General features: G+C 41.6%; 1 protein-coding gene across 1 annotated transcript in view; it reads left to right on the top strand.

Moving 5' to 3' along the window:
* LOC142572742 (uncharacterized) overlaps positions 1 to 14,628 on the top strand; it is a 51,021-nt gene that overhangs the window by 28,561 nt on the left and 7,832 nt on the right. The window contains exons 6-7 of the mRNA XM_075682058.1: positions 5,844 to 5,953; positions 8,832 to 8,923. Coding sequence (XP_075538173.1) covers positions 5,844 to 5,953; positions 8,832 to 8,923 — 202 coding nt within the window. The remainder of the gene's footprint in view (positions 1 to 5,843; positions 5,954 to 8,831; positions 8,924 to 14,628) is intronic.

Here is a 14,628-nt window from a genome sequence, read left to right as displayed (position 1 = left end):
TTTTTCCCCCTGTTGAGCTCTTCTTTTCCTCTCCCGGTAGCCCGTGTGACCCTTTCAGCGAAGACCCTGCGCCAGCAATGATGGCACAGGGTCCCAGCTTCGCTGTAAAAGGGGATTAGAGGAATGATTTCACTGACCTTATGCACACAGTACCTTCTTGCCAACACTCTCCTCCTCTGTTCTTTACTTTAGTGCATGCCACTTTAGAAATTTACCTGGATAGATTGAAGAGCCAATTCATTCTCAGACCTATAATTCACATTTGATTTGATATTCAAAGAACTCACCTAGCAGGGCGAGCTGCAAGGGGCTGTGTGGTGTTTGAGGAAGGGTAAGTTGGGGACATAAATGAATACACAGGGTAAGCAGAAGGAGGGGGTCTATTTACACAAGCTGATTCTCTCGTATGTATACATGTTCCCTTTGATTGACATTTGTCCCTGCATTCTTGGCCTGCTGCTGACTATACAGTCAAACCCACTAATAATGACACCGGTTTTAACAATGTGTCGAATTTAACAATATTAAAACGAACTGCTTACTACAGTGCTCCGTGCTGAGTTACCAGTTATAACAATTAAATCTGGCTACGGGGTGTGTGTGTGCTTCAAAAGGAAAAAGAGTGCAAAATTCTTGGAGAAGAAACAAATGCGAGCCCCTTTGTCACATCCGCCTTTGTGCCGCGCACACTTCCCGCCTGGCGTGCCTTCATTGCATTGCCTTGAATAAAAAAAAAAGAAGTGAAAAAATAAGGAGCCGCTTTGTCACATTTTCCTTCGTGCCGCACACCCCACACGGCACATGTCTTCCTCATGTCCTTCTCCCATCTCTCTTCCACCCTCTCGCCGATGTTGCAATGAGCGAAAGGGAGATAGGAGAAGGGTGACTTAAGGCGTGCCACAGGGCACAAAGCTGGGGTTAACAATGCGACTCACATATATTTTTTTTTTTTTAATTTCCTAGATTTCGCCTACTTTTCTTTTGGCCAAGGACACAAAGTATCATATTTAATTGTTATAGCTAATAATGCACCATGGCAACATTGTAGTAAGAATTTTATTCAGGACAGTTCAGGAAAGTTCAGGACAGGACGGGTGCTCATTATTACATTGGAGTATTGCTAAAACTAGTAATGCTATAAGTGGGCTCCACTGTGCTTCTTTCTATCTGAATAAAATATTTGAATGATTTTTTTTTTTTGTGCAACCCACTTATAACAATGGGATTTTCTTGGCACTTCATTAGTTATAAGTGGGTCAGACTGTAGTCTCATCTACTTGTGGTAACACTGGAAGTGTTTGTAAGCATGTAGGTTAGTAATTATATGCGCTGAAAACTTGCACAATCTTTAAATAAGATTAATTTGTTCTTTGTTATAATTTTATTTGGATTTATCTCTCCTGTATTTTAGTTTTCTCTCACATATTGAAAAAAAGATCATTTTTGAAAGCGCTGTGAATACCAATATGCACATATCTATCTGATCTAATTATCAGCACCAGAATATCAGAATGGCGGATGCTCATACTATATGTTACCTTTTGGAGGTCTCATGTGAATATTTGCTTCCTGCTAATTGGAAAAGCTACCATTATCGTGCATGCATGCATGGTTCAGGATAAGCGATCTGCAGGACATTGTCTGCTCATGTTACTCACTGCATTGCATTGTTTTCTCTGAAATATTTAATGACCAGAAACAGCACATTGGGAATGAGAGATGCTATAGTGGAGTGCGGCAGATTAGTTTTCACCACACAAGTTCCTTCTGTACACATGTAAGCATTGTGCCTCATAATCAGATTGTGGTTTTGGCACCTAAAACCCCACCATTTAATTTTAATTTTAAAGTAATAATTTGCTATTTTTGATATAAGTACCGAGAGTAAAAAACCTGAAATATGCAAAATATCCACCTGGCTCTTGGTTCCCAACTTCTGTTAGTCAGACCGCGCAGAAGAATAATTATGCAGATTTATTGACGTCAATGATAGCCGTAGGGATGCCCATGCTATGCAGGCTAGCAGTAGGTTCGCAAATCTGAAAACGGGTAAGTTTCTATGGTGCACAAAGCATTTATGTTTATTTATTGCAGCAGGCACTTGGTTTGTCTTTTTACTGCATTCATTAGGCTAGCGAAGCAATAGTTTTCAGGTCAGGGAGCATGCAGAAGCCTTCTCATACTTGATTCTTGCATTCGATCAGTTTTTCTGTACAAGCAAGCTGGTCTAGTGCGCGTTCAACTGGCGCTGGAGCTTCCACATACTTTGTTCAGTTCCTCTACAGTACTCTACAGTAATATGGAGTGTTGCAAAATATTTTACAGTAATGAATAAGGGTGCTTGCACAGGCGGTGTTCAAAACGTAAGCAATTAGGCTTCTAGTCAAACTTTGGTCTAAGTTTGGTCTGAAACCAACTGTGTGCGAGTGAAAACCTCACACAATGGGAAGGATTGCTGTTAATAAGCCTTAACACTGGTGGATAAAAACAACCCATTGTGAGAAAATAATATTGCACTTGATATTAGTTGAACACAATTATCAAAATAACATGCACTCGTGAGCATCCACTGTTGTTTGAGACATCATTTAAGAGATTGTGAGGCATTGGATCAGAAAATTAGACAACACGACAAAAGCTTCTGTGTGTTCACTGCTGCTGTCATTTAAAAATAATATTGCCAAGTTGCCCAAAGCGCGAATTTCACATTTGTTTTATTGAGGAAGTACTGAAGCACAGGAGGATAGTTTTGACGATACCTTTAGTCGAAGTTTTAGTTTTCCTGACTCCCAATCTGACAAAAATTGTAAAATCTGCACAATAGTTCACTTGTCATTTCAGATTCCGTATGGCATTGCTAGAAAAAGTATTCCAAAGGAAATGTTTAACATGTTTAAAAACTATCAAATTGATTTGTATGTAGATGCCTGTCAGGAGGGGAGGAGTTAAATGTCCCTATAGATTAAATAAAAAAGAAGGATGCACCAAGAAACTTGCACAGAACAGAACCACAGTCTGGCCTTAATATAAGGACTTCTCTTCTGGTTGGTGTGGCCACTGAAACTAAATTATATTCATGATTTCAAACAAAATAAAGTTCATGCCATACTTGCTTGGGAAACTGCAATGTTTTGGTGAGATTTATGGTTGTCTGAGTCACACTTATCACTTTTCTTCCTAGGGTTCAAGCTGGTAGGTAGATAGTACACTAACTTCCGACTTCTCTTTTTGTTCATTCAGTTCCATTTCGTGATGCTGTGCTTTTCAAACAAGCTTTGAATGTTAAAAGGGGGCTGCTATGGGAAGATCCTAGGTCTACTCAGAAATAAGATTATTACTAACAGGTGCCAGCGCAGTTTACACAAATTCATTTATTGTAACCAGCTACTTATATGTTTAGCATCCTCAGATGTGAATTATTTTATAAGGCCATATAACACAAATAATAGAATGCAACTTTTTTACTTTGCAGAACACTAATACTTTAAAAGCCTTTGTTTTCTTCAATATCCTATTAAAAGGGCTGCCTGTGCGCCGCACAATAGCTTCCTTGTGTATACAGAATTGGGCCTTGGTCTACTGCTGCAAAAAAAAAAAAAAAGATGCGTACATATACTCAGAAATGAGGAATAGGTCTGCTGCATGGAAATTGTGTTTTTGTTCTGTTTAAAATTTCATGTGCTAACAGGCTTCTGGTGATTTGCCGTAATATTCATCAAAATGGGCTGGTAAGCTGGCATAGCACTCCTTCCTTCTCTTTCTAAAACTACTTTTGGGCCGAGGCAGCAAGCATGGGCTCTAGGAAACTGTGTTAAGATGTAGTTCCTGATAGTTAAATGGTCAGGTTGTCTTGTTTGGATATGGCAGTCTAACTTTCTGAATGTCCCATTACCACTTTCAAGGCAACTTTCATTTTTTTTTCTATTTCCCAGCTATTTTGGTCAACAGTGGTTGTTGGGAAGCAGTTGTATTGGTGGAAGGTGTAGTCTGGTGAAATTTTCCTTTTTGTCACCGCATGTGTATATTAAGTCACTTTGTAAGGTTGATATAACTGAATGCATAACTAGGCCAGAACATGAACAAAGAACCTCCATTTTAGTGCATGCACTCGTACTCTTTTACTTTATACATTTGTGTTGGCTAAAATTTCCAGTGCACTCACTATTTTGTAGATGTCTTTAATATTTTCTGGCATTGTGCACAGCAGTTCTTGCATAGATGGACCGGCTGCAGGAGCACTTGCATCAAAAAGATAGGCAGTTTTTTAACGGGCATGCTGCAACGGCTTGGGGGTTATTCCATTCTTATGACGAGTACGAGGTTGTAAGTTCAATTCCCGAGAACAGTAGCCACCTTCCTGCAGGGCTTGAATGCAAGTACACTCACGTACCCTTCTCTGGGTTCACAACAAAGAGCTCCACGGGGTTCGAAATTAATCTGGACCCTTCCACAATGGCATTTCTCATAGCCTTCTGTGTTGCCCTGGGGTGTCGTACCAGATCCATCCATTAGCATGTCTACCATTGTAAATAATGCTAGCATCATCTGACAAACTTTGAGTGCACACTTGACTCTTGTCACACTCAAAGCTGCCATCGAGCTTGTGGGTGTTTACTGGGAAATCTCAAATGGGAGGGATAGAAAATATTCTTGCATTCATTTCATCAAGGGCGAGTTTACTCAATAAACAATTATATAGCAGGAGAAGGAACATCAGCTTTCATGTAACATATTGTTGCTGAAAAGTGTTTGATAGATGCTGATGTGATTACTACAGACTTGTATGCATTGCAGAAAAAAAGTAACTGATTACAATTACTTCATTGGAAAATGTAATTGATTACTGTTACCAATTATTGCCCCACAAAAGTATTTGAGGAATTACTTAATGTAACCTACTACTTATTTGTTACTTCATTTCGAACCATTTTAACATTCCACAAATACAGTAAACAGAACAAGCTGGCCTGGTATTTTCACTGCATTCTCTGCATTCCTTCACACATTGCTTACGTTCACTAACAATTGCTTTTTAAAAATTTTGTTGGTCTTATTCGCTCGTTTTTGTGAAGGCATCAGCAGCGACACTGAAAACTCGCTTGATGTGCATGCTGGGTGGCAGGGTGGTGTTGTACAGATATCTTGCGCACAAGATTGTCATTACTCAGCATCTTGGTACTCTGTGAAGCGCAGCACTTGATTGTTGCTGGGACTTGGAGAAGATGTTCCCATTTGGGCCAGTCAAAAGCTGGAAAAAAAACTGTTTTTATGCGATTTCCTGGCTTAACGTCCTAAATGGCCATCGTTATCGAGACGTATCAGCACCAGTCACATATGTACAAGACAGACATACCAACATGTGTACGAGACAGACATATCAGCACTGGCCACCATATGGTGGAGCTTTAAAATGAGGTAACAAATACTGAGCTCCCGAGTTTGCCAGTCTAAGCATGCTCACCTGCGAGGCTGCTGTGTGGCACGATCTCTGGCGTTCTACTGTAGTTCCCGCCAAATTCAGATTATCAAAGCTGCATCGCCTATTACAGCTTGTTTCATCAATAAAGTAACTAGTTACATGTGATTTGTTACTGAAAAAGTAGTTGAATTACAGTAAGTGTTACTAAGTAAACAAATTAATCATTAAATTACAACACTACCAAAATGTAATTGATTACAAGTAATTAACTATGCGCAATTCGTTATGCACAAGTCTGGATGACTGTGACAATAGCCGGCATCTCTGTAAGATAAATGAATCATTGTCCCATCCCCACTTCTGCTGGGTTTATTGTTACTTTGTGGTGTAAAATCACAGAATGGTTGTCCTTGTCTCTGTTCAGGTGGAGTAAGCATGGACCCTTTGGAATTGATGAAACAAATGAGGGATGATGGGCTCCAACTGAAGGCCAATGCTTTGGGACACCGCTTCAATGCGAACCAGGCAAATCAGGTGAGTAAGGGCTGGTTAAACTGTCATTCTTTTTTTAAAACCTTATGAGTGTTTGTTTTGTTGTAAGAGGTGACTCGTCAAAGAAGGCAAAGCTGCCATTGAAGACGAACCTTATTTTCGTCAACATAACTATGTTATGTTACAGTTAAAGTTGGCTGCTGCTACAGCCTGGGGCTGTAGCAGCAATTTTTGCTTTGGCTGATATATCAGGTTTTTGCAAGACTTGGGCTGTTTTTCTGTACAGGTGTGTCAGTTTTTGTTATATTTACAAAGGTAGGGAAAATCCTTTCAACAATTAACTATGATTGAACCTTATTATAACAAACTCCCATCCCACACGAGAATACCTTCATTATAGTAACCGATATACACTATAAGCACACATTCATTACACGCTGATATCAGCCAGGTACCTTTTAGATTTACTTAGTTTTACCAAATAATTCTATATCTGTGTTCATTATAGAGTAGAATCCTATTGATACGTTTTCCAAGGGGCTGCAAAAAAAAAAAAAAAGACATAATAGCTGGGAAAATGTAACAGTGAGAAAGGACGCAAATCACCACAGCAACTTCAGAAACGGCTCTGAATGGCTCCCAGCACAGTTATTACATGTCTCGGCAGCTCATGCTCAGACCGGGGATGGCATGTGCATGTGTGTATAATTAAGAGAGACCTGTGATATTCTGTGGCAGTGGCCTCTTGCCACTCTTGATACGCTTCACTGCATAACACAGCTTTATTGTGGCAAAGCTGATTGAAGAGACTGCAATTATGCCACAGCGAATGTAACCCTGCACTTGGTGGATTAGCTCCAGTAAGTGTGGTTCCTGGTAGGTTTTAAGTGGTGTAAACATTTCAGGTGCTTTTCCAACTACTCTGTGCTCATTTTCTCCCTATGCTTATGCAGTGCCTGACTTGTTTAACTTAGGTTGCCTTTTGCAAACTTCGCTAGCTTGTTGTAACGTACCACACGCTTGCTGCCAAGTACCGATTGCTTGTTGCATCATGTGAGAGCAAATTTCCTTCTACACCGCTAAATTTATGTGAATTCTGTGTTCAAACACAACATAATATGCAGAAGCATTACAAAATGACGACATATCAAATGAGACCATAACACAAAGGAAGTCATTGGTAATTTAGGTCATGACCGTGAAGAAGCGATGTAGCAACCGGAAAAATGCAACAGCAGGGAGAAAGGTGTCAACAGGGTTTCACTGTATTGAGGTTCAGCTATGCTTTAATGTCCCAAGCTATCACCTACGCCATTTTGTTGCCAAAAAAAAAAAAAAAGTTGCAGTTTTGCCCAAAAAGCAAAGCATTGATTACGATAGCAAATTATTAGGCAGCTATACGAAGTAAGGACAGTAGTTTTATCGGCCGTATAAACTTGTAAACATTCTTCTACTAACTAAATTAACGAGCATGGTGACATGCACACACAGGCAAACATAAATATGTCGCAGTCAATGACTGCAGATGCTGCCAAAATGCTGGCGTGAAGAACAGCGGCAGCAATAGCGGGTGGCTTGACCTTCGTGCTGCCTCTCGCTTCAGCTTGAACTAAGCGGCGGGAACACAGTACACACGAAGCTATCAGCGCTTGGCACACCTTGCCTGTGTACCCATTGCAGGTCGCTTTCAAGACAGGGCCTGCACGGCCGTGCTCAGCCGCAACATATAACAATATATAAATATAACAATATAAATTTCTCTGCCCACATTGAGATATCTACCACCTTAACAAAAGCACAGCCGACCACAGACTCCTGCAGCTTACCCATGCACATCAGAGATAGCTTGTAGCTGCCGTATGTGGTAATTTGTCAGTTTTCATGAAGCGCAGGTTTCCTGGCAACATTTCCTGAGCATATTTTATCGATGCACTTGGTGCAGTTTTCAAGCTTTTACACCAAAACACTGACTGCCCGTTTGTACACCTGCTAGAGAGGAGCGTGCATACAGCGTACTGGTCTAGTGACTAGACACTTGCCATTTTAATATATGACATTGCAGGGAGCTCATTCAGGAAGTTGAAAGCTGTGCTACCGCTCCACTTGTTTTTTAACTTTTCTCTTATTTTCCAGTGTTCTAAATATTTACTTTCGGTAAACGTTACCTTGCAATTTCAAGCATGTAGATGCACAACACAGCTCAATATTTAACTTCCATTACAAATTGAAGCCTATGTGAATGCTTGAATGCAATGAGCTGTTCCCCTTAAGAGCGGACGAGCCGTTATATCGAAATAAGCTACAGAAACTAGAAGGTTGTAGGCTTTTGAAACTTTAGCAAGACAAGCTGACCAGTGGATAGGACATTAGGATATTTAGTGGTTTTCTATTGAATGATTTTGTGGTATACATTGAAGAAGTGAGAATGATGGCGACACTACTACAGTAAAACCTCATTATAGTGAAGTTGAAGGGGGAGCCAGAATTACTCTGTTATATCCATTACTTCATTATATCCATTATTTCTTTATATCCTGTTTCATTATAACAAGGTTTGACTGTACTACTACTGCTACTACAAGAAGGCTACTATTTTGTTAGCCTTGTTACAAAAACACTTTCGTGTTGTAATCAGAAGGCTAAGAATTTTAGTGAGTCTGATAGAGAGAGAGAGCCAAGAGCATTTATACTAAATAACAATAAAAGCCAACCCTTAGAAGACTGCCAGTATGGTACCTAGATTAGCTACATTGTTTTGCTCCTCAGCCAGTAATAGATTAAGTGCTTTCTATATACTATATGCTAAGTAGCAACAAGCCTTCATTTGCCTGTGTGTCTGTTTATATGCATGAGTGTTTCTCTGCTGCATTTTATATAAGTTGCCATTCTGTTTTTTTTCTTCCCCCATTTCTCATGGCAGCTGCTTGTCCCAAGTGATGACGAAGATGCCGATGACCTGGAGGTGGCATTTTTGAAGTCTCTGAGCACCAAGCAAAAGAAAAAACTCCTGCTGTAAGGCACTTTGTGATTCATACTTTGTGATATACCATTCTGGATTTCATTGCAGTTTCTCTTAGTCAATATTCAAGTGTTTGATTAAAACTTGTGTGACACTTGGATATCATGGCACCATAGAAACCTTCCTATACTCCCCAGTTTATGTTCAAAAATTGTATGCCGTGTAAACCAGAATATATGCCTAGATTTTTCCCTGGAAGAAAACCAGCTGAAGTTGCTCGTCATTTTATATAGTGGCCTTAAGGAGGAACACAAGTTGCTGAGATAACTTTGTTATTTCTCGATCAAATCTGCTAAAACTGCATATGCTCATTCAGTGTTTTGTGTTTATTTTAAATATCTAATTATATTTTGCATATACATAGTAGTTGCTGATATCATTAATGATTACCTTCTCTTGTTTGCTCAAACAATTAAAATTTACCTGCTAAAGGGAAAGTTGCATGCAACATATGGTTGGACACTAGGGTGCATAAAGATAGGAATGCTGGAAACAGATTCGAAATTGAACAATTGTAATTTTACAGCCCACTGAAGTTCTGTGTTCACAGTATCAGTAATTAGAGCAAATGTAAATGTAAATCTAAAAAAATTTTGAAGCTGATCATTTTAAAAACCTGTGGAAGGCCACATGAGCACTGGCCGCTGCCAAAAGCACTTCGCAGTCTTGGGGGGAGACTCCGGCGGTGCTCGGCATGGGTTGCAAACCATCGCCGGCATCTTCCAAAGCTACTGCGCACTTTCGAAAGTTTAAAACTCCTCTTTTCTCTTTCTGTTCACCAAATTTATGCCTTTAGAAAACTTAATTCAACATTGTTTCATGCCCAGTTTCGCACGCCCGAGCAGACGACGGTGAAAATCCGCCAATGGCATGGCGTTATTTTGGTCACATGCCTCAGTCGACCAATGGAATTGTGCATTGGAACTACTTTTTCGCAGGCTTTTTCTTCATAGCCATTCAGCGCACAGAGTAGCAGTGGCAAAAAACTAAACGAGAAGAGTTGCTCTTTCAAACAAGACCAAGATGGTTGCACTCAGGAACTTGGAACGGCAACTGCGCGTCACGGAAAAAGATCCTTTTTTGCGCATTCATCCATAAAAATACAGCTCGCCGTCGCAATATAAAACGCCATTACGATCAACATATTGGTCCAAGATGCGTGAAAATTTCTGTTATAATGCATCAGACACTGTGGAATCCAAAAATAATGTTTTCAAAAAAGTTATTTTTCCTTGATTTTTTGGTCTGATCCATGTCCCCCCTTAAGCACATTGTAAGTCATCTGGCAACCAGTGGGGTGCACATTTGTGAATGCTGGAAACTCCTGCATCGGAACTACGGCAGTGGAGCCAGCAGTCGAAGAAGCGGAGGAAAAAGTGACTAGTGAGCGGTGGTTCGAGGTTTGGCTGAGTGCTCTTGGGCGCAGCCGGCCAGGACTGAGGCCTGCTGACGTGGACTGAGGGACCGCACCATTCCCACAATGCATAGCCACAGCCATATCCACATCCAATCGCATTGTAACCACTGTTTGTCGCAGTGTCGTGTTCTGTCGCCATTTCTGTGTTGTTATGTGGCCGGTGTGGACTTTGTATTCCGAGGTGTTTCATTCAAGAGGAGTAGCGGAATGCATCGGCAATTTTCAGCGGCCTTCAGAGTGAAAGTTCTGGAGTTTGCTGAAGCCCACGGCAACATGAATCCTCAGTGCTAGTTTGGCGTATTGAAAAAGTGCTGGATCATCAATGCCCTTGACGGAACTGATGACGGTGTTCTGTGGGAAGCAGAGAGCAAGAAGCAGCCATCATCCAATGAAAGTAGATAGTTTCGATGAATGAGACTTGTGCTGTTTATATGTAAATAAGAATAAATATTTGGGCTGGCCTATATTTCAGGCCGACCTATATTCCAATTTATATGGTACATTTGAGTCTGAATGCATATTTAAACGAACATTAGACATTGAATCAATCTGTGCAGTCCATAAGGAACTGGTTTTCAATGGCATAGAGGGACTTTGAACAGCTGCAGCAAACATTTGTTGAAGGAGCCCTTCCTGTGACTTTTGACTGCCTATAGGTAAACACATGCAGCTGGCCAAAATTTTAAAAAATAAAGAAATTCAGGCACTCTGTTATTTTTTTTTTTTTTTACATGTTCAAGAATTTGACCAAAGACTTTTGACACCTATAGTTGCATATGTCAGTGAGTCTGGGAACTTCAAGGACACGTCAAGCAACATGAAAATGATGTTGCAAGATGGCTCACTATCCCTGGGGGCTTTTTCTAACATAGTGAAAAATCGTCACATTATCATCATACTATTATGATCGACCTGTCAGGTGTGAGAAGCATTCAAACGGGCCTCCCCACGTCAACATAATTGCCCTCTTCTCCGAATCGACGCCACCTCGTTCTCCACTAGCTGACAGAAAAGGATATAAGTAGAAACCAAACGTCAAAACAATGTCTCACTTTTACCCGAGCTGACACAAAAGGATGGAAGCAGAAACCAAACTTCAAGACGATGCCCCGCTTTTAACCGAGCTGACAAAAAAGGATAGAAGCAGAAAACAAAGGTCAAGACGACGTCGCCCCTTTTACTGGAGCTGACAACAAGGATGGGCAAAAGGGAAAGACGGGCTCCGGAGGAAGATGGCGACGACGACAGGACCGCCTGTGGTTACTTAAGGCCGTGCTGGCCCACATGTTAATAATACCGCTCGAGACTCAGATGAGCGTCAGATCCATGTACCAATGAAGTGAATACAATTTTTTCTACTAGTCTTCATCCTCACTATGCCCGGCTTCGTCGTTGTTGTCTGATTCCTGCAGTGAAGGCCCACCTCACCCTGTCGAGATTATATCAACTGGTAGGCACCAATGGGATGCTCCACCCTTCGTCCTGGCTTCAGTAAAATGGTGAGCGCTTGACTTTCTTTGAGAATTTGCCAAGTTTTAGCTCGTGTGCTTTCTAAAACTGCAAATTAGTTTCTGTGCATGCAGGCTCCTGTTGAAAGCTTCCACACGTCACAGTAGAGTAAGAAAGTCCTCGTTCAGGATTGACCATGGATTTAAGCAAATAGAGAAAGCCAGAGTTGTTATTAATTTGTGAAGAGCTGGGAATTGAGGGTGGGAAAAGTCAGAGAAAGCCACAGCTTATTGAGGCAATTGAGAAATGCGGGGCTCTTGAGGACCAAATATCAGAAACTTGGGAAGAGATAGAGAGACAAGCTGAGAAAGCTGAACAAAAAAGCTGCAGAAGAAAGGCAAAGAGCTGAGAAAGCTGAACAAAGAGCTTCAGAGGAAAGGCAAAAAGCTGAGGAAAGGCAGAAAGCTGAACAAAACGCTGCAGAGGAAAAGCAAAGAGCTGATCAAAGGGAAGCTGCAGAAATAAAGGAATGAGAAGAAGAGAGAGATTGTGAACTAAAGCTAAGAAAACTAGAATTACAGTGGGATCTGGCCATGCAAATGGCAAATAACATCTCAATCAATGAAAGACGTTCAGGTGAAGCAAGAGTAGAAATAAGGGATCTCATGCCATCGTACAAGGTAAACGATGACATGGGATTATTTCTCATTACTTTTGAACGAACCTGCGAGAAAAACGGGTTGGCACTAGAGAGTTGGTAACAACAGATTCTGACCATTCTTGACGAAGCAACCGAAATAATTGCAAGGGTGACGAGAGACGATGCAGATGACTATCGAGAAGCCAAAGCTGCGTTGCTAAGGAAGTATCAGCTCTCAGCGGAGGCTTTCTGTCATTTTCATGAGGCAGCTAGAACACAGGGCAAATCTTTTCAAGATTTCATTTACAAGCTGAAAGCCAATTTAATTGAGTGGCTAAAAGGGGAAGACACGTTCAGTTGTCACGACAAGGTCGTTGAGTTAATCTGCTTAGAAGCAGTTCTATGAGCCCTTGAGCGAAGAGATCCACCTCTGGATTCAAGATAGGTCAGGCAAAAAGGGCTTGGAATGTGCTGCAGTGCTAGCAGATGAATTCGCAGCACGTCGCAAATGTGAGAAAACGCATATCAAGCCATTCACTAAATTCAGTAAAGAGGAAAACAGGCGCCCCATTCACCACAAAAAGACTGGAGGAGGGACAAAAGACATGCAGCCTGATTATTCAGGAGAAAGTAATAGTAAAAGACAAAAGAAAAACAAAAAAAGCGTTTGAGGCTAGAAAACCGGTCGTCTGTTTCCGTTGCCAGGAGCTGGACACCTTGTGATCGGCTGTAGGAAGCCTAGAATTGTTTTTTCTTTCGTGAAAGACGACGATGACAAACTTGGGGATTTTAGAACCCTATCTTCGCGACCTAGTATTGAATGGAATGCCAAGTAATGTACTGAGGGACTCCGCTGCAACAAATGACATTGTCCACCCGGCGTTTGTGAAACCTGAGAATTTCACAGGGGAATATGCGCGGATCCAGCAGGTAGTCGGGAAGAAAAGTGTTTGCCTGCCCATAGCCAGCGTAAACATTGAAGAGCCGTTTGGACTATTGCTGACTGAAGCAGCAGTATCGCCAAATCTGTTGAAACACTATCCCTACTTATTTTCAGATCACTCATAAATGATGTTGAAAAAATAGGGGCTGAGTTTCAGCAACCCTATGGTCCAAGCTCTCACGCGTTCCAATGCTCGAGAGATCGCAGCAGAAATAAATAACTGCAACGAAGCCAAAAATATGCCTCACGACATAGATGCTCAAGAAGCATATCCCATAGCTAGTGAAATCAGTGAAAAAGGCACTAGCAAAGAGGCATCCGGGTCAGTAGGAATACTGCAGCAAGGGCTAGCAGAGGAATTAGAGACTAATTTGGCACTCACACATTCAGAAAACTCTTCGGACTTACTGAAGGTGGTTGAAGGAATCATGACAGAAGAAGAGAGCGATTATGTCGCGAAAGTAGAAACAAGGACTATCCCGGAGGATGTTCCTTGCGGAGACAAAACCAGTTTAAACAGTCCCAAAAGCTTAAAGGATGCTCTAAAAAACTGTCTCACACTTGGGCAACATTCCAGAATTGCTAGAAGGAGAGGAGAATGCCAGGGCGGTCCAGCAGGGCAGGAAACCAATGCTCAGGAACTTCAGAGGTGCATCAGGCGACCGCCTGGCATGGCAAAAATTGGTTAAACAGCGCAAGAGCAAGCGAACCAAGTAGTCGGCTCGGCAGAGAATAGAGAAAGTCGCCACACCGCAGCCCATAAGACAAGCGAACAGGCTATCACACAGAACTTCAAAAGGCTCGTTGTGGCGAGTGAGAATACGAAGGCATCATGTAACAACAAATCAGAACGCATCCCTGCGAGTAGGGGGCCGAAAGGTTCAACCGGGCGGAGATATATGTGTGCGAACAGGACCAGTCAGACTGTCACAGCAGTAGAATGTCCCTCAAGAATGAGGGAAAAAGGAGGTTGGCAATTCCTCCTGCGTTTATGGCTTCATTTTCGGGGACAAAAAAGCAAGCCGCGGGCACACAAAGTGGCAGACGACGACAGAGGGCGGCATATGATTGGCACCCTTTCATGCCTTTGGCGAGGCCCGAAATCTTTCAGAGAACGATCCAGTCGAGTGCGCATTAAGCGTTGATAATTGTCAGATAAGGCGCATCCGTGCGTTGCTTGTTTGTTGTAAAGGTCCCCTTTTGTTCTTTGCTTGCTTTTCTTCGAGGACATTTTGTTTGTCCATTTTGA

This window comes from Dermacentor variabilis, chromosome 2 (genome assembly GCF_050947875.1).
Source record: "Dermacentor variabilis isolate Ectoservices chromosome 2, ASM5094787v1, whole genome shotgun sequence".
Classification (NCBI taxonomy): Eukaryota; Metazoa; Arthropoda; class Arachnida; order Ixodida; family Ixodidae; genus Dermacentor; species Dermacentor variabilis.
This window is presented reverse-complemented; position numbering and strand designations above follow the sequence as displayed.